Source organism: Tamandua tetradactyla, chromosome 18 (assembly GCF_023851605.1).
Source record: "Tamandua tetradactyla isolate mTamTet1 chromosome 18, mTamTet1.pri, whole genome shotgun sequence".
NCBI lineage: Eukaryota > Metazoa > Chordata > Mammalia > Pilosa > Myrmecophagidae > Tamandua > Tamandua tetradactyla.
In genome coordinates, this window is record NC_135344.1 from 12,651,600 (window position 1) to 12,674,228 (window position 22,629).

At 37.2% G+C, this 22,629-nt stretch overlaps 1 protein-coding gene and 2 long non-coding RNA genes across 3 annotated transcripts in view; 1 reads left to right on the plus strand and 2 right to left on the minus strand.

Annotated features, from left to right (window-relative positions):
- The window catches only part of DOK6 (docking protein 6), a 452,915-nt gene that overhangs the window by 267,609 nt on the left and 162,677 nt on the right, over positions 1-22,629 (minus strand). The window contains exon 2 of the mRNA XM_077135258.1: positions 15,392-15,499. Coding sequence (XP_076991373.1) covers positions 15,392-15,499 — 108 coding nt within the window. The remainder of the gene's footprint in view (positions 1-15,391; positions 15,500-22,629) is intronic.
- LOC143661965 (uncharacterized) lies at positions 13,904-15,528 on the plus strand. Its single transcript, XR_013165044.1, has 2 exons — positions 13,904-14,069; positions 15,271-15,528. It is a non-coding gene; the product is annotated as an uncharacterized LOC143661965 (long non-coding RNA).
- The window catches only part of LOC143661966 (uncharacterized), a 123,275-nt gene continuing 119,294 nt past the window's right edge, over positions 18,649-22,629 (minus strand). Inside the window, exon 3 of the long non-coding RNA XR_013165046.1 lies at positions 18,649-18,930. This is a non-coding gene — a long non-coding RNA (uncharacterized LOC143661966). The remainder of the gene's footprint in view (positions 18,931-22,629) is intronic.

Sequence of the window (22,629 nt, forward strand, 5' to 3'; positions counted from 1 at the left end):
CTTAGACAGATTACAAGAATTATAAAGTTCTTATAAAGTAGGACAGAGGGAAATTTGAGACACAGGCACAGGGGAGAAGGCCATGTGAAGGCCAGGGCAGAGACTGGAGTGAGGCTACTACAAGCCAAGGAGCACCTGGAGCCACGCGAAGCTGGGAGAGGCCAGGAGGCTCTTCCCGTAGAGTCCCAGAAAAAGCACGGACCTGGTGACACCTGATTTTGGACTTCTGGCCTCCAAAAGTGTGAGAGAATAAATTTCTATTGCTTTAAGTCACCAATTTCTAATGGCAGCAGAAGGAAATTAATACAAATAGAGGATTATTTCATGATAGGCCAATCTGTGTTATACAGTTTGTATTATTGAACAAAAATAAAATGATATATGCTTTTTATATCTGGCTTAATTCACTCAACCTGAAGTCAGCAAGGTTCATCCATGTTGCAGTTTGCATCAAAATTTCATTCCTTTTATGGCTATATATATTCCATCATATGGGTAGCCCACATTTTGCTTATCTGTTCATCTGTTGATGGACACCTGCATTGCTCCCACCCATTGGCTATGGTGAATAATGCTGCTAAAAACATAAACATTGGTATACACACATCTTATGGAGTCCATGCTTTGCATTCCTTTATATACATACCAAGAAGTGGGATTGCTGGGTCAAATGGTAATTCTAATTTTCAATTTTTTAAGGAACCAGTGAACTGATAGTCCTAGTAGCTGCACCATTCTATAGTGCCACCAGCAACACACAAGCGATCTTACTTCTCTGCATCTTCGCTAACACTTATTCTTTTCTGTTTTTATATGAAATGCCTAGAAGAAGCAAAAGAGACAGGTGGTGTTTTATAAGTTACCAGGAGCTGGGATGGGTAGGTGGAGAGATGAGGGGAAGATGGAGTCATAGCTTAATGGGGGAATAGGTTCTGTTTGAGGTGATAAAAAAGTAGGGGTAATAGATGTAGGCGATATAAGCACAGTATTGTAAATATAATTAATACTACTTAATTGTATAATGGTATGTAGTTAAAATAGGAAATCATGTACTGTAAATTTATTACTACAACAAAAACTTTTAATAAAACCCAAACACAAAACAGCAAAAAAGAAAGAGTGCTGTATTGGAAATGTGGTAGGGAGAAGAGGAGAATTAGTGCTGTGTTTGGAAACATCTATCTTAGGTTGGATGGAGTGTTCATTGTATTACATGTTACATGTTCTATACTAATTTTTGCTTGCCTTGCTTTATTATAAAGTAAAATAAAAATCTAAAACGTGTAAAAGGGAGGAAAGAAAATCACTGAAATTTTGTATAATGCCCTGCTTCCATAATTAGATATTAGTTTCTTAAAACAATAAGGAATATATAAGAATTAATTTTGTATCACATAAAAGCATAAAAAAAATTTCAGTGGATTTTTTTCGTTATTGATTAGAAAGTCACACAGCTCTCAAAGTTGGTTCCCAGAGTGGTAGATGAGAATAGACAGCCCCTTGGGAGATGGTGGTCCACTCAGAAAAAAGTTTCCTGGAAGGGTCAGTGCTCCTGGGAAAACTCAGTGAGAAGGTAAGGAGACATGAAGTCTCTCATTAGAAAATTAATTTCTCAGCATTCGATGGGGTCCAACAACAATGTGATGTGTTATGGAGCTGCTAAGATTCTCACCTCGGGACTCTCTTTTCTCTTGGTTAGGGAAACAAAGACTAAGGTGGAGGAAATCTACTTGTAGAAGGAGAGGCAATTAAAAGTCCACATGGGAATGTCTGCATGTTCCAAAAGCCATGTTTATAATTTACATGTGGCCAATAACTAATCTCCTTTACTGGTCTGGGCACATTAACAAGGAACAGAAAAAGATCCACATGGGAAACCTGCTGTCAGAATGTAATGCGAGACCCAAGAAGAGTAGAGAACATGGTCACTCTTCCCTGCTCTGTTCTATAATTAATAGAATTATCAGGAGTCTACAGTTGAGCCTCTTCAGACAGAGCAAACCTTTCTTTGTATAAATGCCTCAATGCTTGTCTAGTCCATAATCATAAATTTGTCAGTAATTTTCACCTGGATCTCAAGAAAATACTTGTTTATTATTGAAGCAAGCCATTATAATAGTTGTGCTTTTAGTCACTCTGCTTCTTGCTTGTATTTCTGGAATCAAAACATAGGAAAGGTGGCAGCTGAATAAATAAGTTCAATGCCAACTACACACTTCTAACACCTGGGAAGAACTACCACGAGTTATCCAAGATTTTTGATCTACCATTATATATGAGACAGAAAATATTATAGAAAGAAGATCAAGCACTGGCAGCATTAGAAATCATTGACAACAGTTGTAGGGGCCCTTTTGCAAAAATATTGTTACCACTATTCAAATGACACAAGTTATAATTAGCTATAAACTGTTGATTTATACCCATCTTTAAAAGTGTCAAAAGCCTGGGTTCCAAGTAGAAAAAAAGTAGAGAAGTATGAAAAAAACTGCATTCATATTAAGACCTTGTGTGAATCTGTGAATGATACTCAAGTGCTAATCACAGCATCACAGACAATACATCAAACATGGTACTCAGACAAGACCATGGGCAAAAACTAGTGCAATGCGTCCATAAGCCCCCAACCTAAGTGGTTTTGGAAGCACACTGATTTTTGTCCAGTAAATTATACAGTCTCATGAGAAAAAAGGAAAAAGTGTAAACCAACCACAGGTGACAAAATCATCCCACAGTTCTCAAAGAAATTAAATAGTAAAACTGTTGTTATCACAGCAGAGATATAGACCTATTCACATGAGCCCTTTAAAAGCTGAGAGTTTTCTCTGGGTAGTTGCAGAAGAGGAAGTCAGAGATCCAAAGTACGAGAAGGATTTGATGTGCTGATGCTGGCTGGGAGATGGAAGAAATCCCGCACCAAGAATTGTAGGCAGCCTCTAGGAGCTGAGACGCAGCCCCTTGCAATCAGCCAGCAAGGAACCAAGGTATCAGTCCTACAGCTGCAAGGAACTGAGTTCTGCCAACAAAAGAAGAAGCTTGGATACAGACTTTTCTCCAGAGCTGCCACCTATCTTGAGCAGGGAGCCTGGTCACACCGTCCCAGACTTTTTGCCCCAGACTCAGTACTCTGAGCTAATAAATGGGTGTTGTTTTAAACTCCAAAGTTAGTGGCAATTTATTATGCAGCAATGGAAAACTGAAACAGAACCCCAGTTTATTGTTAGTGATTGAACTGCATAAAACATTCAACCCTTGGGGACAATGATGGGTCAGATCGAATCAGTTTACTTGCAAAGTAGAAATAAATACAACTTGGGAAAGTGGTCTTCTTGGCTCACCATCAGAAAGTCTGCTCTGAGACTAGTAGAACATTGTGGTAATTTGAAACCCAGGAGAACAGCAGGTAGGAGCTATGGCCTCTTGGGGAGTTCCTTACAATCAGTTGACTGAGGAAGAGAAAACTCAGGCCTGGTTTACAGATGGTTCTGCATGAGATGCAGGGAATACCCAGAAGTGGACAGCTGCAGCACTACAACCCCATTTTGGAATGTCTTTAAATGACATTCCTCCCAGTAAGTGGACCTTCGAGCGGCGCACCTGGTTGTTCATTTTGTTTGGAAGGAGAATTGGCCAGAGGTGCATTTGTATACTGACTCATGGGCTACTGCTAATGGTTTGGCTGGATGATTAGTGACTTGGAAGGAGTATGATTGGAAAATTGGTGACAAAGAGATCTGGGGAAGAATTATGTGGATAGACCTTTCTGAGTGGGCAAAGAACTTGAAGATATTTGTGTCCCATGTGAATGCTCACCAGAGGGTGACTTCAGTAGAGGAAGATTTTAATAATCAAGTGGATCAGATGACCTGTCCTGTGGATACAAGTCATTCTCTGTCCTCAGCCACTCCTGCCATTGCCCAATGGGCTTATGAACAGAATGGCCACGGGATGGAGGTTATGCATGGTGTCACCAAAGCCAATCTGTGTAAGGCCACTGCTGAGTGCACAATCTGCCAGCAGCAGAGACCCACACTCATTTTCAATGAAGAAACATTCCCCAAGGTGATAAGCCTGCCAGCTGGTGGCAGGTTGATTATATTGGACCACTTTCATCTTGGAAGGGGCAATGATTTGTTTTAACTGGAATAGACAAATACTCTGGATATGGGTTTGCATTCCCTGCAGGCAATGCTTCTGCAAAAACTACAATATGTGGACTTACAGAATGCCTTATTCACCATCATGGTATTCCATTCAGCTTTGCTTAGAATCAAAAGGAACCCACTTCACAGAAAATGAAGCGCGGGAATGGGCAAATGCTCACAGAATTCTCTGTTCTTACCACATTTCCCATCAGCCAGAGGCAGATGGGTTGACAGAACATTGGAATGGCCTTTGGAAGAACCAATTACAGTGCCAACTAGGCAGTCAAATCTTGCAAGGTTGGGGTAATGTTCTTCAGGAGGCATTCTCTGAATCAGCATCCACTCTGGGCTGCTATTTCTCCTACAGCCAGGATTCACAGGCTCAGGAATCAAGGGGTTGAAATGGAAGTGGCACTACTCACTACCACCCCTAGTGATCCACCAGGAAAATTTTTGCTTCCTGTGCCTGAAACCTTAAGCTCTGCTGGTCTACAAGTCTTAGTTCCAAAAGGAGGAGTGCTCCTTCCAGGAGACACAACAATGATTCCATTGAAGAGGAAATTAAGAATGCCATCTTGCCACTTTGGCTTCTCATGCTACTGAATCAACAGGCACTAAAGGGGATTACTGTTCTGTCTGGAGTGATTGATCCTGACGATCAAAGGGAAATATGACTGCAACTATACAATGGAGGTAAAGAAGAGTTTTCCTGGAATACAGGTGATCTCCTAGGGCGTCTCTTAGTACTACCAGGACCTGTGATTAATGTCAATGGAAAACTACAACAACCCAATCCAGGCAAGACTACCAATGATCTAGAAACTTCAGGAATGAAGGTCTGGGTTACCCCACCTGGAAAAGGACCACAACCAGCTGAAGTACTTGCTGAGGGTAAAGGGAACATGGAATGGGTAGTGGAACAAGGTAGTGATCAATATGAACTATGACCATGTGATCAGTTACAGAAACAAGGACTGTGACTGTATGAATATTTCCTCCTCGTTTTGTTATCAGTATGTTTGCATATGTACGCAAGTATCTTGTTTTCCTCTTATATGATATAATTTGTATTGTTCATGTCATAGTGTTTAAATCATAGGATATGAAGTTTAAGAGTGAATGTTACCTAAGGACTTGTACCCTATTCTGGAGAGATGTATGTGTCAACAGGACAGTTGAGTATTGTTAGGCAAAACATATGCCTGTCATTGTGTTCCATTTGGAAACTAAGCATGTTTCAAGGTGATGTGTATAGCTTCAAAATTGACAAGGGGTACACCATGATGGTCAGGTTCTGGTGTCAACTTGGCCAAATGATTAGGCCAAGTTATCTGGTGAGGCGAGCACTGGCCTGACTGTTACTGCAAGGATATTTTGTGCCTGGTTGATTAAATCATCACTCAGTTGATTGCATCTGTGGTCAATTACATCTGTGATCTGTTGATTACATTTGTGGCTGATTACATCTGTGATCAACTAAGGCATGCTTCCCACATGAGATACTCCAATCAGGTGAGGCCTTTTAAGGAAGAAGAGAGATTCTCATTGCTTTTCCAGCCAGTGAGCTTCTCCTGAGGAGAACCTCCAGATCCTTCACCATAGCCACCAGCTTCACAACCTGCCCTGTGGATTTTGGGCTCTTCTATTCCCACACTTGCATGAAACCCCTTTATAAATCACATATTTACAGATCTCTCCTGTTTTTGTTTCTCTAGAGAACCCTGACTAACACAGGATTAGAGGAAAATTCAAAACCTCTGACAACCAGGTTAAATCTTACTTCTGTGAATCAAGTTAATCATATTCCAAGAATTTTATCATGAAATGATAACCTGGCTAAACATAACCTGATTCATGAGTTAAAAAAAATTGGATCATATTAAAAAATGGAATAAGGACTGATTTTGCTGGCATAAATCATAGTGTTGTGCAAAGCAAGCCCTTCTCAACAAATTTTCTAAGAATCTGATTCCATATTTCTCAGTGAACAGATTTCTGGGGTGGAGCAAGAGTTTATATACTAAAATCCTGATTACCGAGTTATGTTAAGCCACGCAAAATAAATTTTATTGGACATATTTTAGATTTTTAATTTTGAATCAAACTTGGTGCGGATGTACCCAGATCAAGTTTAAGCCTTGGGGTTTCCTATCATTTGCGATCCTAAAGGCCCTAACATCAGGTCTCTTCCACAAGTCCCTGGATTTATAGTTGCTCTTTACAATCTGCCCATCCCTGTTACAGACACACCTTCTACCCAGACAGGGCATCAAGCTTTGGTTATTTTCTCCCCTTCCTTTCACCAACATAAAAAAACAACTTTTCATATTCTATTTCCTTGAGTCACCTCTGCATGATGAGCTAGTGCTCAGAAATGGGCGACACAGCCAATAAATGATCATGTATTGCATGTGAGTGTACCAGGAAGTGATATGCCAACAGGTACTCAAGTTCAAGGGCCTGAGACTCTTTAAAGGAAGAGATTACAGACAGATGAGGAAATTAATGAATGCATGAATGAATGGACAGTGTGCCTTAGCCAAAATGAAAGACTAACATCGGAGCTTCAGAACGATATTTTGAGAGACAACAAGCCTTTCAACAGCCTTCACATCACTCCAAGTACGCATTCAACCAAGCACAAAGCCATTTCTTCATGGAATCAAAATGAGAATGTTCTGCCTGCCATACAGGGCTCATGTGCTGGTCTTACAATTACCATCTCTGCTTCTAACTTGAACAATATGCTGTGCTTATAGGTGGTTATTTTTCTCTTCATCATTTCCCCAACTCTCTGATATTTGTTTTAACCAAAGATAACTACTGCCAACTCCACACTGGAGTAAAGCAGACAGGATGAAAAGGAGTTTTCAGTGTAAGGTAATTAGGGGTTTAAAAATAAGACATGTCTTAATACAGACATTGCTTTCCTAACATCTTCATTTCTACCCATGAAACTTCACAGAGCTCTATCTTTATTCCCCCTTCGAAAAGAATCTATTTATATCTTCCTCCCTATAGACCACACTCATATTTATTTTATTAAAATGTCTTTAAACTGTTTCTTTTCCATCTGCTTAGAAAATTATGGAAAATGTATTAGCTGATTCTATGTAAATTGCTCTAGTTCAGTTTTCATTGAGGATAAATTTGTTTTGAATATCTGTTATGACAATTATATACAGCTACATTTTCAACCCTAATGCATTTTTAATAACTTCTTTCAGCAGCTAGCGATTTGAATTTCAAATCTTTCTCTACAGAGAAAAAATAAATATATATATACTTATATATACCATTTTATAGCAATTTCATATAAAAGTTGAGTTATGCAACAAGATCTCTCTCAAAGTAAACATATCAAATGTGTAAATGAGACCATTAATACATATAAGCTTTGTAATATATTTATGTTCCGGATAGAACATAGAACAAATTTAAAATTGATAAAGAAGCAACTGTGTCCTTAGCTTATTTTGTAGAAATCCCTCACTTATTCAAAATATTTCATTTGATTGATTGTTTTGATTTATTTCTATTGAGCACTATAAAAGATTTTAGGGCACATTAAAATAACGGAATAAGAACAATTTAAAAATATTTAAACATTAAACAACAGAGCAGTTTGGGAAATCCATGCTAGTCTATCTCTTTAAGCCATCTGGAAAATAAAGAATTCTTTTCCCTAAATTCTGGAGATTCAATATTTTGACTAGTCACTGATTGCTCAATGGGAAAGAAAAGAGGGAAAACAGGCCAGTCTTCCCCATAAAGGTATCACCCTTCATATTTCTGACTCTCAAAGGAACTATGAGAAATTCACAGTTTTGTAAATGTTCATTTCTGAAGAAAAAGTTAACTATTTTTAAGAAAAAACATTTTTTTATGAGGTGGTTTCATAAATCCATATTTCCAGTAGTGATATTTTTAAAAGTTCCAGTTGCTCCATCTCTATGTTAACTCTAGTTATTTTCACTCTTTTAAATTTTAGCATTTCTAATTGGTGTGTGTATGGTATTTCATTTGGGTTTAAATTCAAATTTCATAGATAACTAATGATGTTGAGCACATTTTCAGGTGCTTATTTGTGATTCACATCTCTAATTTTGGAAAATGTTCACATCCTTTCCCCACTTCTTAAAATTGGGTTATCTTCTTGTTACTGAGTTGTAGGAATTTATGTATTCTGAAAATGAGTTCTTTGTCAGGTGTATGTTTTGCATAATTTTTTCCAGTCAGTGGCTTTTCTTTCCATCTTGTAATTGGGTCATTTAAAAAGGAATATATTTTACATTGTTTATATTGTTAAATTTACCAGCGTTTTCTTATGATTCATACTTTGCGTCCTAGGAAATCTTTGCGTATCCCAAGGTGGAAGGAGTTTTCTTCTTAGAGTTTCACAGTTTTAGGTTTCCAAAATGAACAGATAATGTGTTTTGAGTTTATTTTGCACGATTTGAAATCACTTTTCCAAACTCCAAGTTCTTATTTACATAGGGACAACCAGTGGTTTTGACATTATTTCTCAAAAACAATTTATTTTCCCATTAGTTTATCTTGGTATCTTCATCAAAATTTACTTGGCTATATATTTGTGTGTCCCTTTCTAACTTCTCTATTCCCTTCCATTGATCTATATGTCTAGCCCTTTGACAATATTACATTGTCAAGACTGTAAGACATGGTGCCTTAGAGTAGAACACTTCTAACTTCATTCCTGTTTATTAAAATTTCTTGGCTGTTCTAGTTTGTTTATATTTCTACATGCATTTCAGAATGAGCTTGTAAATGACTACAAAGGATTCCTGGAATTTTTACTAGAATTGTGATGAATATATATCAATTTTGGGAAAATTCACATAAAAATCTGAATTATGCAATTCAAGGAAATTTTAAAAACTTTTGAAATACATATTTTCTTTAATTAGAAGTTCTGTTCAATCCTATGGGTTTAAAAATTTTTTTAGTTTAGTTTTATATACATCCTAATATTTCCCCTTTTAACTACATTCAAATATATAATTCGGTAATATTAAGTACATTCACAATGTTGAACTATTATCACCACAATCCATTAGCGACACTTTACCATTACCACAAACAGAAATTCTATACTAATCAAGCATTAATTTACCATTCCCTATTCCTAATCTAGTCTCTGGTAACTCGTACTCTGGTTTCTGACTTCATGAATTTGCTCATTTTATTAATTCATACCAATGATATAATATTTGTCCTTTTGTGTTTGGCATATTTTGTTCAACATATTTTCTTAGAGGTTCATTCATGTCATCACATCTATCTAACTTCATTCTCTTTTATAGCTGAATGATATTCCATTATATGTATATATCACATGTTTATCCATTCATCTGTTGATGGATACCTGAGATCATTCCATCTTTTTGGCAATTGTGAAAAATGCTGCTATGAACATTGGTGTGCTAATATATGTTAAAATTTCTGCTTTCAACTTTTCAAGTATATATATATATATAGAAGTCAGATAGCTGGATCATATGATATTTTATACTTAAGTTTTTGAGGAACTGTCACACTGTTTTGCACAGCAGCTGCACCATTTAATATTTGTACCACTAATGAATATTTTCCTGTTTCTCTACAATCTCTCCAACACTTGTTATTTTGTGTTTGTTTGAATAGTAACCATTCTTGTGGTGAGTCTGAAATAGTATCTCATTGTGATTTTTATTTTCATTTCCCTAATGGCTAATGATGTCAAAATTTTTTTCATGTTCTCTTTGGCTGTTTTATATCTTTGAGAGAAATGTTTATTAAATATTTAAGTCTTTTGCCCATTGGTAAGTAGGGTTCTTTGTCTTTTTGTTGTGGAGTTATAGGATTTCTTTATGTATTCTAGATATTAAATCACTCCTAGGTCTGTGGTTTCTAAATATTTTCTCCCACTCTATAGGTTGGTCTTTTACTTGCATAATGAAGACCCTCGAGGCACAAAGATTTTAATTTTGGAGAAATCTCACTTACTTTTTTTTTCTTTGTTGTCCTCGCTTTTGCTGCAAAATCTAAGAAACTGTGGTGGTTTGGAGCTATGTCCCCCAGAAAAACATGTTATTCAACTTCATTCCTGTGAGTGTGAACACATCATTAGTGGGACCTTTTGATAAGATTGTGTCAGTTAAGGTGTGGGCCAACCCAATCAGAAAAGGACTTAATTCTATTGCCAGAGTCCTTTATAAGCAAATTGAAATTCAGCCAGAGAAAGAGAAAGCCCTGGGAAGGTAGAAGTTGACGGCCAGAAGAAAAGGGAGAGGTGGGAGAGGCTTCTACGTATATTGCCCGGGACAGAGGAGCCTAGGACTAAGGACCACTGGCAGCCAGCCCCAGCACCCCATCTTTGGGAAGAAAGCATCACTCAATGACACCTTGATTTGGACTTTTTCCCTGACTCATAACTGTGAGCTAATAAATACCCACTGCTTGGTATTTGCTTGAGTAGTGAAGGAAACCGAAACAGAGGCCATTGCGTAACGCAAGCTCCTGAGGCCACTCTGCTTTCTTCTAGGAGTTTCATATGTTTTGGTTTTCATATTTAGGTCTTTGATCTATTCTGAGTTAATTTCTATGTATGGTGTGAGGTAGTATCCATCTTCATTCTTCTCTTTACTGCTATCAGGTTTTCCCAGAACAATGTATTGCAGAGACTATTCTCTCCAAATTGAGTCGACTCGGCACTTTTGTCACAGATCAATTTGCCTTGGATGTGATGGTTTACTTCTGAACTCTCAGTCTGATTCCGTTGTTCTATATGTCTATTTCTGTGCCAGTATCATGCTGTATTGATTTCTATAGCTTTGTAATAAGTTTAAATCTGGAAGTGTGAGCCCTCCAATGCTGTTCTTTTCCAAGATGGTTTTGGCTATCAGGGTCTCTTATTCTTCTATATAAATTTGATGACCAAATTTTCATTTCTGCAAAGAAAGCTATTGGAATTTTTATTGGGATTGCGTTGAATCTGTAAATCACTTTGGGTACAACTGACATATTAACAATATTTACTTGCTATTCATCTGTTGAAATCCTCCATTTCTTCTTGAGTCAGCATAGATTTTTTTAGGAATATGTCCATTCCATCGAAATGATCTAATTTGTAAAGTTGTTCATCGGATTTTCTTATAATCTTTTTCATTTCTGTGGAAGCAGAATGATATCCTCTTTCATTTCTGACTTTAGGCATTTGCATCCTCTTTTTCTTTGTCAGTCTGCTAAAGATTTGTTGATTTTATTGATCTGTCAAAATTGGTCTCATTGGTTGATTCTTTGTTTTTATTTTTGTTATGGTTGTTTTCTATTTCATTTATCTTTAATCTAATTTTTGTTGTTTTCTTCCTTCTGTTTGCTTTGGGTTAGTTTTCTCTTGTTTTTCTAGCTCCTTCAGTTTGTGAGATTAAGTCTCTGATTTGAGATTTTTCTTCTCTTTTAATGTAAACGTTTACAACTATAATTTAGCGCTGCTTTGCAGCATCCCATCAATTTTGTACAGGTTGTGTTTTCATTTCATTCACTTCAGGATATTTCCAAATTTCCTTTGTGATTTTTCTTTGAACCATCCGTTATTTAAGAGTCTGATGCTTAATTTCCACATATTTGTACATTTTCAATTTCTCCCTCTGTTATTGATTTCTGGTTTCATTCCATTGAGGTCAGAGAAGGTATATTGTATGATTTCAATATTTTGAATTTATTGAGACTTGTTTTCTAACTTAAAATTGGGCCTATTCTGGAGAAGGATTCATGTGTACTAGCGAAGAATGTGTATTCTGCTAAAAAGGGGGGAAGTGTTATATATATGCTTTCAGGCCTGGTTGGTTGATAGTATCATTCAAAGGCTTCAATTTCCTTATTGATCTTCTGTCTAGATGTTCTATCCATTATTGTAAGTGGTGTATTGAAGTCTCCTACTATTAATGCAGAACTGTCTATTCCTCCCTTCAAGTCTGTCGATATTTGCTTTATGTAATTTGGGGCTCTGTCATTTAGGGGCATATATTATTATGTCTTTTTGTATTGAACCCTTTATCAGTGTATAGCGACTTTCTTGTCTGTTGTAACAGTTTTTGATTTAATGTTTAGTCTATCTGCTATTAGTATTGTGACTCCAGCTCTCTCTTGGTTACTGTTAGCATGGTAGTTTTTTTTTTTTTTCCTCCCCCTCTTTTCCTGCTCTGCCTACTTGTGTCTTTGAATTTGAGTCTCTTATAAACAGTATGAAGTTGTGTCATGCTTTTCTTTTTCTTCTGCCAATCTCCCCTGTGCCTGCAGAGTTAAATACATTTCCATTTAAAGTAACTACTGATAGTAAGGACTTTCATTTTTGATTTTTTTATTTGGTCCTTGTTAGTTTCTTTGTCCCTAAATTCTTCCATTAATGCCTATTCTCATATTTATTTGATTTTTTGTATTGTACCATTTTGAGTCCCCTCTCATTTCTTTCTGTATATATTTCTCATAGATATTCTTTGTCAATCAAAGGACATTTTATTTCCCACCACTTATTTTTGTCCTTTCCCCTTAATTCTTTCTGCTATGTTCCTTGATTTTCATCTGTTTGAAAGTGTTATTGGATCTGTAATTTCATGTTTTTCACCCAATTTGGGAACTTTTAATTTTTTTCTTCCCCATTCTCTTTTTCTCTACAAATGTCCATATGTCAGAAACTTTAGAACTATCCCTTAGGTCTCTGAGCCTCTTTTCCTCTTCTTCTTTCTTCAGTTATTTTCCCTGTCTCTTTCAGGTTGGATGATTTTTAGTCTTCTATCTTCAACTCCACTCACTGTTTTTTCTATTGTTTCATTCCTGCTATTTATCCCATCTGCTGAAATTTCAATATAGCCATCTTATTTTCAGTTTTCAAATTTCCATTTATTTTTATAACTTCTGTTTCTTTGCTGAGAGTTCCTATCATTTTTCAAATATGGCCATATTTTTACTGAGCACATCAATATAGATGTAATAGCTGTTTTCAGATCCTTATCTGACAATTCAAATATCTGGGTCACATTATGTTTAATCTTTATTGATTTCGTTTCCCTTGAGATTGGATCAATCTTCATGGCTTTTTTGTCTTGAGGTGTTCTGGATCTATCTTGGACACTGCAAATGCTGTGCACGATCTAGGTTCTGTTATGTTGCCGTGACCTGTATGATATTCTCTTTCAGCAATCAATGGTCTTGCTTAGACTGAATTGCACCCGCCACTGCTCTGAGTTCAGACCTCAGTCATTTTCTTAATCCTTGGCTTTTAGCTGCATTTCATTTGCCCCTTCATGCTGCTTTCAGTGTCTGCCACAGTCTTATGCTGAGTTTATGCACCTATGTAGGGCTCCCTGGCTTTCTCCTTTGCAGGATTTTTTCTCACTCTGATAGTCTTGATTGTCCAGTGCTCCTTTCCCTGGTTCCTGAAATATGACAACTGTTTTCTGTGGGTGTTTTAGTCACCCCCTTGCCACAGTCTCCACCATTACTGTGACTGCAGCTGCTTGAGTGCAGATGCACTGTGTGGGTCCAGCCTGGATGCCCCCCACAAAACTACCTGTTTTTGTTAGAGACCCAGGTACACGTTTGGACTTGTTGCTTATAGGTGGTTAGAGTACTAGAGTGTGTTCCCTTTAAAATAACAGAAGGTGGGGTCCAAAGCTAAGATATAAGAATTCCTTCTTTAGGATTCTGCCTGTGTAATTGTAAACAGAATTAAGCCAAGATGTGCTGGTTAGAGACCATCCCAGCCAGTATACCTCACTGGCCAATAGGAATCACTGATGTCATACAGACTCTCAGCAGGAGCCCATATGACACATGACCCACTCAGACCTCCAAAACGTCACTCACAAATTAAATGTCATGGAATCACCTTTCACAATTTGGAAGGTCCTCATTAAGTCAGGGGTAAGTATTATTGTCATAGTCATAGTCATAATACTAATATAAAAAATACCACAGTGGTGCAAGAGTAACTCTGTGGTAGAATTCTGGCCTGCAATGCGGGAGACCCAGGCTTGATACCCAGAGTCTGCACATGCCAAAAATAAAAAATAAAAATCAGTATGTCTTTAAACTTAAAATTTTACATAAAGTTAGAACAGGAAGCATTGTGCTGCTTGTTTTATGATGCTCTGTTGAAAATAATCTTCAAAATACACATGTAATATTGCCATTTATTGCCATTTATAAATTGTATAATCACAAGAAGACCAAATTTCCATGAGCTAGTAAGAGACTGGATAGGAACTTGAACTTGGATTCCCTGGCAATAAATTGGCATTCATTTTACTATACAGGATATCACAGAGAGTTACAGAAACTCAAACCTTAAGCCCTCTGATCCAGGTTCAAATGTAATATAAATACTTGCTAGTTATTGGTGTAATAGAATTGGTTTGCACATTACTCTCAAATAATCTATTTTTAATAAAAGGAGAAATTAGGACTGTGTATCACACAGGAGAACATTTCACAATTTCACTATACTATTGGGGGGTAATTAGCTCTGTATTGCTACCAACGAGGAATTAGAATCCTCACTGAGCTGAGTGAGGCATTCTTCCACCAGGCAGTGATGTTCCAGTGCCCTGGGTTCTCATCACAATTTCTCCGGATTACTGTGAAGATACTACTTAGCTGTGCTTCAGCGATATTACCAAGGATAGCTTTGAGCATTTAGCATTACTTTAGGGTTATATATTACATTATTTTATTTCTTAGGTAATTGATACTGTACTCAAAGAATTCACGCCACATCTCCCTGTATCAGCATATTTGACAAGCACTTTCTTCCTTGTTAAGGAGCTGACTAAACAGCAACTGCCATATACATCCAGAATGTCATTAGCACTGCTAAAGCCAGTCAAAAACTTTATCTCCTAAATATTGTCCACAGTTTCAATCAAAGCAATAAATGCACAATTAACCTGAACAGAGGGAGAATGCCTACTCAGCACCTAGGAAAATGATCTGGTTGAATTATGAGTCATCTCATTTTGCAGAGTAGCAATAAAAATGAGTCTTTTATTTGCAGAGGTACCACTGGCATTTACAGTAGATGATTAAAATAAAATAGAAAAATAACTTTTGCATTTTACCATCACAGGAACGTTTTCCCCTAGCCATGCATCCTTGCCTCTGCAGATTTCATCTATCAAAAGAAATGTCTCCAGAAGTTGTTGTCAGGAGTCCAGTTATTCCCAAGGGACCATGCCACTGTGACTTACCTTATGAAAGTTTCTGAAATAAGCTGCCTTTTCATCTGGAAATTTTTCTAGCCTCCTGGGACCTTTGCTAGAAGCCTTCTTGAAAACCAGCCAGCATCGTCTGAAAATCTGAAAGCAAATAAAGGAGTCCCATTATCCATCTTTTTAGATGAGTTTAGCAGCATCAGGAGTTCATATATTCAATTAATCCACTTGGAAGAAATAAATTAATCCACTAATCTTACGGAGCACAACTTTTTTTTTTTTTTGAGGTATAACAATGTCATTCATTCACTAAAATTGGAGCGAATTTTTAAAACATGACATAGGATATAAAAATTATTTTTTGTAAAAATATTTTAAGTTATAAGGTATGCAATGTGATTTAAATAATCTTTAATCCAATCCAATCATCTGGCTGTCAACACTACATTAAGTATTTATTCTTACCATCCCAGTGAAGACAATTCTCCATTACACAAATAAAACTGGTGGCTTAATAAGTTTAAGTGAAGCACTTACATAATGCTCAGTATTCTACCTTTGAAAAAACATCCCATTTAAAATTTGACTTATCTTGTACAATTTTAGTTTTTTTTTTAAATGCGCACATATTAAGTTAGACCATGGAATTGTGTTTTATAAAAGACACATCTGCATCTCACTTTTATACATTTTAATAGCTAATCATTATTAAATGCCTATTATATGCCAGACATTTTATAATTTAGACATACATTGAATCCTCATCACTCCTGGATGCGGTAGGCAACGCTCTCTTCATTTCAAATTAAAAAGAAATAGTGACAACATCAGCATTCAAACACACATCTGATTTGTAAGCGGTGTGAAGAAAAAGTAAGATAGTAGTTATACAAACTCAAGCCATCATTTCTGGATCTTGCCCTTATTTTATAGGATGAATTAATATCGCACCCTATCACACTCCTTCCACAGGTATGTTTTAAGACAAGATAGGAAAATGAGCCTTCCTCGCTAGTAATGGAAGAAATCTAGAAATACAAATTCGCCACAATTTCTAAATTTCAATATTTATCATACTTTTGCTGGAGTACTCTTTTTCTATAGCCATAAAAAGTTTCCTAGAAGAAACTTCATAAACTTACACATGTACTTCTTTTCTATTTCATGATTTAAATTGCTAAGTTGACATTTTATTTTATTTCTTTTTACCTCTAGAGGCCATATCATGTAATTCCTTTGAGGTTTGCATCATTAATTGCTCACTAAAAATTATTTCCCCATGGTAAAAGACACTCGGCACAATCACATAAAGAGCTCTCATTACAAAAGGAGGATAAAGAAAGTAACTTCAACACGCACTGTCTTTTGACTCTTGTGCTCCTCCTTTGCGCCTTTCCAGCACCTTGGAAAACATTCCAAGGACAAATGTGGATGCCACCCCCACAGGAGTGCGGCTTTGGGTCTCTGTGTGGTTCCCACGCACCTCCTGACCTCGTCCCCGGAACGAGGCGGGGTCCGCTCCCGCGGGCCTCCCGGGGCGAGTGCTGCGCCCTTGAGTCCAGCACATTGAGCTTGGAGGAACCTGTGTCCCTTGACCCCTTCCCATCCCTGCTCCAAACCGAACTACCAAAGACCAGGTCTTATTCATTTTTTGAGTCCAAGCTGTCTAGCAAAACACCTGAAACCCTGAAGGAGCTCAGAATTTCTCTGCTGAATGCCAGGATGCTTGCTTCAATTATTAAAACAATAAAAACTTCAGGGTAGATATTGATTAAAAGATGGTACCCATGGCTTGTTTGGCATTAATGAACAAAATTCTACATGGTTTTGTTTAATGTTGTGGGATTCTTTTAACATTTAAAAAAAGATTAATATCTTAAGTGGTAATATATCAAGAAAATGCAAGGTTTTCAGTAGAGACAGTTTTGTATAGTGGGAAATTTTTAAAAGCTTCAGAATCAGGCACACATAGGTTTGCATCATGGCTGTGCCATTTACTAGCTGGGTAATCTTCAACAAAGCATGTAATTGTAAGGTCGGGGGAACGTGAGACTGTGTCGACCCTCACAACATGGCTTCTGGAACCGCCCCTTCCGGGCACCTGACTTCCAGGAACTGACGAACTGCCTCTTCCGACCACCTGACTTCCGGAGAACCGCCCCTTCCGGATGTCATCTGACCCCCTTGCTTAAAAGCCGCCCACATCATCGACTCACCTCCCTCCATCCTGGGTTTGGTGAGCTCACACTGGGAGCGCAGAAATAAACCCGCCCGCTTTAAATTTCTGGGTCTACCGTCCTTCTTTCTCACCCTTTTGCCTCCTAAACCTTTCAGTGATATCTCTAGCTTTCCACACCTGGCAAAGAAGGGCAGCCCATATGACAGAGGCAGGGTTTGGTGAGGTAGACCTTGGCCCAGGAGAAAAGTTCTCAGCAAGGCTCAGTTCTTACAGAGTAGGTGCAGGGGCTGCACACAGCAAAGACGCCTCTGCGGACACTGCTTTCCTAGTACACCTACTTCTAACAAAGACTCCAAGAGTTCCAAATCTAGAAAATTTAGAGCCCAATTAAGATGAAAAAAATAATAAATAGAAAATAAATGATCTCCATAATGTGTACTCTGGAATTAGACAAGAGTTGGAATTCAAGTTCAGCCAAACAGTGTCATGTAACTTCAGGCAATTTATTTGACCTCACGTCCTTAGAACGGGGAAAGTAATACCTACATCATAGAATGATTGTGACAATGAAAAGAAATGTCTATAAAGGTCATGCCACAGTGCTCTACAGAGGAGTCACTCACTAAAGAGTCATATAATACAAACTGGATAAAATGACCTTAGTAACAGAACTTTGTTCAGCACATCCAAAACCATAATTTTGCTACATAATTGTAAAAATAACTGCTTGTACCAACGTATTTTTAAAGGTGTCAATTAATGCCTATTATTAGTTACATATAATGTCAAGATACCATAGAATCTAAATAGTCTGTTTAATAAAAATATGAATTCCTAACTTCACAATCATTTGGATATTGTTAATTACTAATGTTATTACATTTACCAATACACAGCTGAAAGAAAAGAAAAAAAATAATGCACTGGATTTACTCTCTTCTTAAAAATTACCCTCAACACACTATAGCCTGGTGCAATTCTTGCATAGGGTAAATTATTTCACTCAGCCTTTAATGTCATTCACACACATTTTGTTACAGAATTGAGGAAAATTATATTTATTTTGCTAAGTACATAATTTTTTCAGCGAGACCAACTGGATTTCCAGGGCAGATTCTGATGTTTATTAAATGCCTTGCATCGCAGAAGTCATCTTAAATTCTCAAGGCCTAACTTCCTCAACTATAAGCACAATCTACGTCATGACAGTGTTATTTGAAAATTCCACGGGGCAGTCTGTGTTTGAAATGCAGTCCATAATCACCTATCTGGAACTCCTGGATGTTGGATATTTTTAGATACTTTTTTCTTTTTTGATGAGCTGTGCTGGTGGCTGGTGGCTGGTAGAAGTCATAGAAGTATTGATACTGCGTGCATGAAATACAGTTCCATAAATCTGAGGAGAAGTTGGAGAGATTAGAAGCAGATAAATGAAAACATCATTTGTAATTTGGGATGTATATAGATTGTCAGTATTTATCTTTCTGTTATTCATTAGCGGAATTAGGACCCAAGTTGAGGTAGGAAGACCTGAGACTCAAGTTCCCGGTAATATGGTTTTTGTTCTTTCCTACAGAACAATTTTTTCACTGTATGTTCTGGCAATTTATTGTTCAGCTCGGGAATTATTGTGATGTCAAGTAAACCTTTGTGTATTCCTGGAAACACACCAGCACACTGACTGGAATGTCCCAAATTGTATTATTGAAATTATTTTCTTTTTATGAATGAGTGAAATATGAGTCAGAAAGCATGAGGTTTCCATTTAGGCCCAGAGTATTGTTACAGAATGTATCCAATGGATTATAAGGAAAGTGGATTGATTTGGTAGTTTTAATAGCATCTTATCCCATTGCTGTTATATTAACAGAAGTAGCCACATAAACATCAGCTTGATCGTTAAGGACTCAAAGTAATAGGCTGTTTACCAAGTTGAGATCTTAAAATTTAGATTTATAAAATAATTGCAAAGAAAGTACAGAGAGTTCCAGTATACATTACAACCAGCTTCAGAAATGAACATTGGTGATATACAGTAACTAAAACACAGACTCTGTTCTTTGTACCCCCATTTCCCGTTATTGCCCTGTTTTTCTTCTAGAACCCCATCCAGGATACCACAGTGAATTTATCTTACAACACGAGGTCTCTTCTTGTTTTGCATGACCTTGACAGTTTTAAATAGTGCTGGCCAGACACACAATGTGTTTCAATTTCAGTGGGTCTCAATTAAGTTATATTGGATATTTAAAAAGCTTAATGAAAGTGTCATAAAAAAGTGATGAAAAATAATTTCTTTGGGAAAATAAAATGATTGCTTCATGGCTATGGACTTCTTATATTTTGATTAGATTTGTAGTTGAGTTTTTAAATCTAAAGTAGCAAATGAGTCATTTAATAAACGCACAGGTATTTTTTGAGACATAGTTTTACAAAATATTTTGCTTTTCAAGAAAGGTGAAGTAATGAAAAAGGTCCTGGTGTGGAGAATTTGAAAGTGCTATTTCACGTCAATGTGACGTTAACTCAAGTAGAGTTGGCACACTGACAGTACCCTCCACCCAGGGGTACGAAATAAGCAGAAGCAAGAGGAGACCCCTCTGGGGTCTTCACTGAGCAAGGGCTTATTCATGAGCTACGTTACATTAGTAGTTAGGTTTGGGCCCTGAAACTGCTGCTTTATATGAAGAAGTTGGAGAAGTTCCAGAGCTGAGCCACAAAACTGACTACTTAAGACCAGGAAATCACTCCTCTGAGGGGGGTCAAAAAGAAAGGAACAGCTTTTATTTTATAAAAGCAAGATGTATCTTCTTTGAGTACATGCAAGAGATGTACCTGGATAAAATTATGTATTTCATTTTTATTTGCTTCCCATGAGAATGGGATAAAAATAAGTGACCTTTGCTAGTAGTATGTGGAAGGAGATGGTGCAGTCTCTTTAAACACGGCGTAGTTCTTCAAGGGCATCAAAGATGCAGAGGTCATTTGGCTGGTTAACAATGGAAATTATTGCCTGCAAGAAGATTCACCTGCTCCCATGTTCTGTCTCTTAGCAGCTGTCACGCCTGCTTACCCCAACACTGGTCCAGGATGCTGCACAGCTCTGTCCTGGGGGATTAATTGATTTCACCTTCTCATTCGGAGTCATCTCCTAAAAATGCCAGTTGTCGCACTGTAAGCCTCCTGGGGTTACCCTAGATTCTCCTTATAGAAAATTCCATGTTGTTGCCAGTCCTTTAGAAACCCCCACGATTGCCAGCTGCCCCAGGCCTTCAGTTTCCCACTGCATGAGCCAGCCAGCTTTGATGGCCATAATTAAATATTACCCTCTTAATGCCCTTCCTTCTGATGAAAACCCTTTTACCTCATAGCAATCTCTTTTCTTTAGTGCTTTCTCCTTTTCAAGGTGATTTTACACAAAGGACTTTTTTTAATTTAAAACTCACTGTGAAGTAGATGGCAGATTTCTTGCTGTTAGTTCAGAGTCGTAATTATGTTATTTAGCTAGGACTCATTCACGAACTTTAACTTAATCACAAGTTGGATTTAATGGACCAGTTCCATCACAAGCGGTCGACCTAACGAACCTCGCACTTCAAATAGGATATTGGTTAGGAACTTGGGAGAATTTCTGATTACAGAGGTAGTCAAACCTGAGAGCCCACTGCTCTGAAGCGGTCACAAAAAGTTGTCTCTAGGGATTTTAAAGAACATAGTAGAAAATGGAATCTCTGGAGAGGTTAATATTTATTTTAACATCTGAAAGCAGGAAAATATATACATGATCTCTTGGGGTGAAGAATTTAAAGATTTATAATTGTGTATCAGATAAACATAACAAGGCAACAATAAATAAATCTCTAGATAATGCCTCCCAGAATACCGATCACAGGTTTATGCAATGAGTAATATCCATCACTCAATCCTAGGTCTTTGTTTTTTCACAAAATATGTATTGAAGGTCACCTTTGTTTTCCTTAAAAAGTAGCTAATATATGGAATTGAGCTTGATGCACTGGTGAGGGCTTTAGCTGTCTTTTCAATAACAAATTATATTTAATCACTGTTTAATACATATCAATACCAGAAGGGCTCTCACTTATTCATACATTCATTCAACAAATATTGGTGAGCCAATTATGTCCTGGGCACAGTTCTAGGTCCTAAAGATGCAGTAGTGAGAAGAGAAACAATAACATTGCCAACCACAACCACCAACTCCTGCCCTGATGGAATCTATAGTTCAGTGGAGTAGACAGGTGGAAAGCAGATAAATAAATAAATACATTGATGAAGAGTGCTGCGGAGAGAATTAAAGTATAGGAAGGGGAGGAGAAGTAGTAGATGTGGTAAGGGAAAGCTCACCCACAAGGCGACACTGAAACACAGCATCCAAGGAAACGAGAGAATGAGTATTGGAGACATCTGGAGAGAGCATTTTAGGCAGAGAACAGCAAGTGCAAATTCGTTGCTGTGGGTGCCTGATTGAACCCTCAGGAGGCCAGTGTGAGGGGTAGGAAGCCAGGCTGAGAATGGCAGGAGATCAGAGATGGGAGAGCTGGGGAACCAGGTCCGGTAAGAATCTCAGCCTTCCTCTCAGAAGCCGTGAGCAGCGATGGATAGGAGCTGACTTACTTTTTAACAAAAAAAAGCTGATGTAGTGATATTAGTAAAAGAATGCTTTAAGGTAACATGTATTATTGGAGACATGTATAATGATGTCTTATAATGATCAAAGGTTAACTCACCTGTAAGAATTGTTTATTAAGAATAAGCAATTTTTAATTGGTAGGCACCCACTAACATAGCCTCAAAAATAGAAAACAAAAATGATGAAAGTATAAACAAAGCCACAATATTAAAAAAAAATCAGTCTCTGTTAGAATAAGCATACACAATCAGTAGAGAGTATTAAACCCTAAGATTAAACAAACTGATATATATATACCATTTAATCTATATTAAATCTATATTCTATATATTTAATCTATATTCTCTCTCTCTCTCTCTATATATATATAGAATACTGCCCCCAATGATTACATAGTATAAATTCAAGCTCACAAGGAACATGATAGAAATTGAACATGTACTG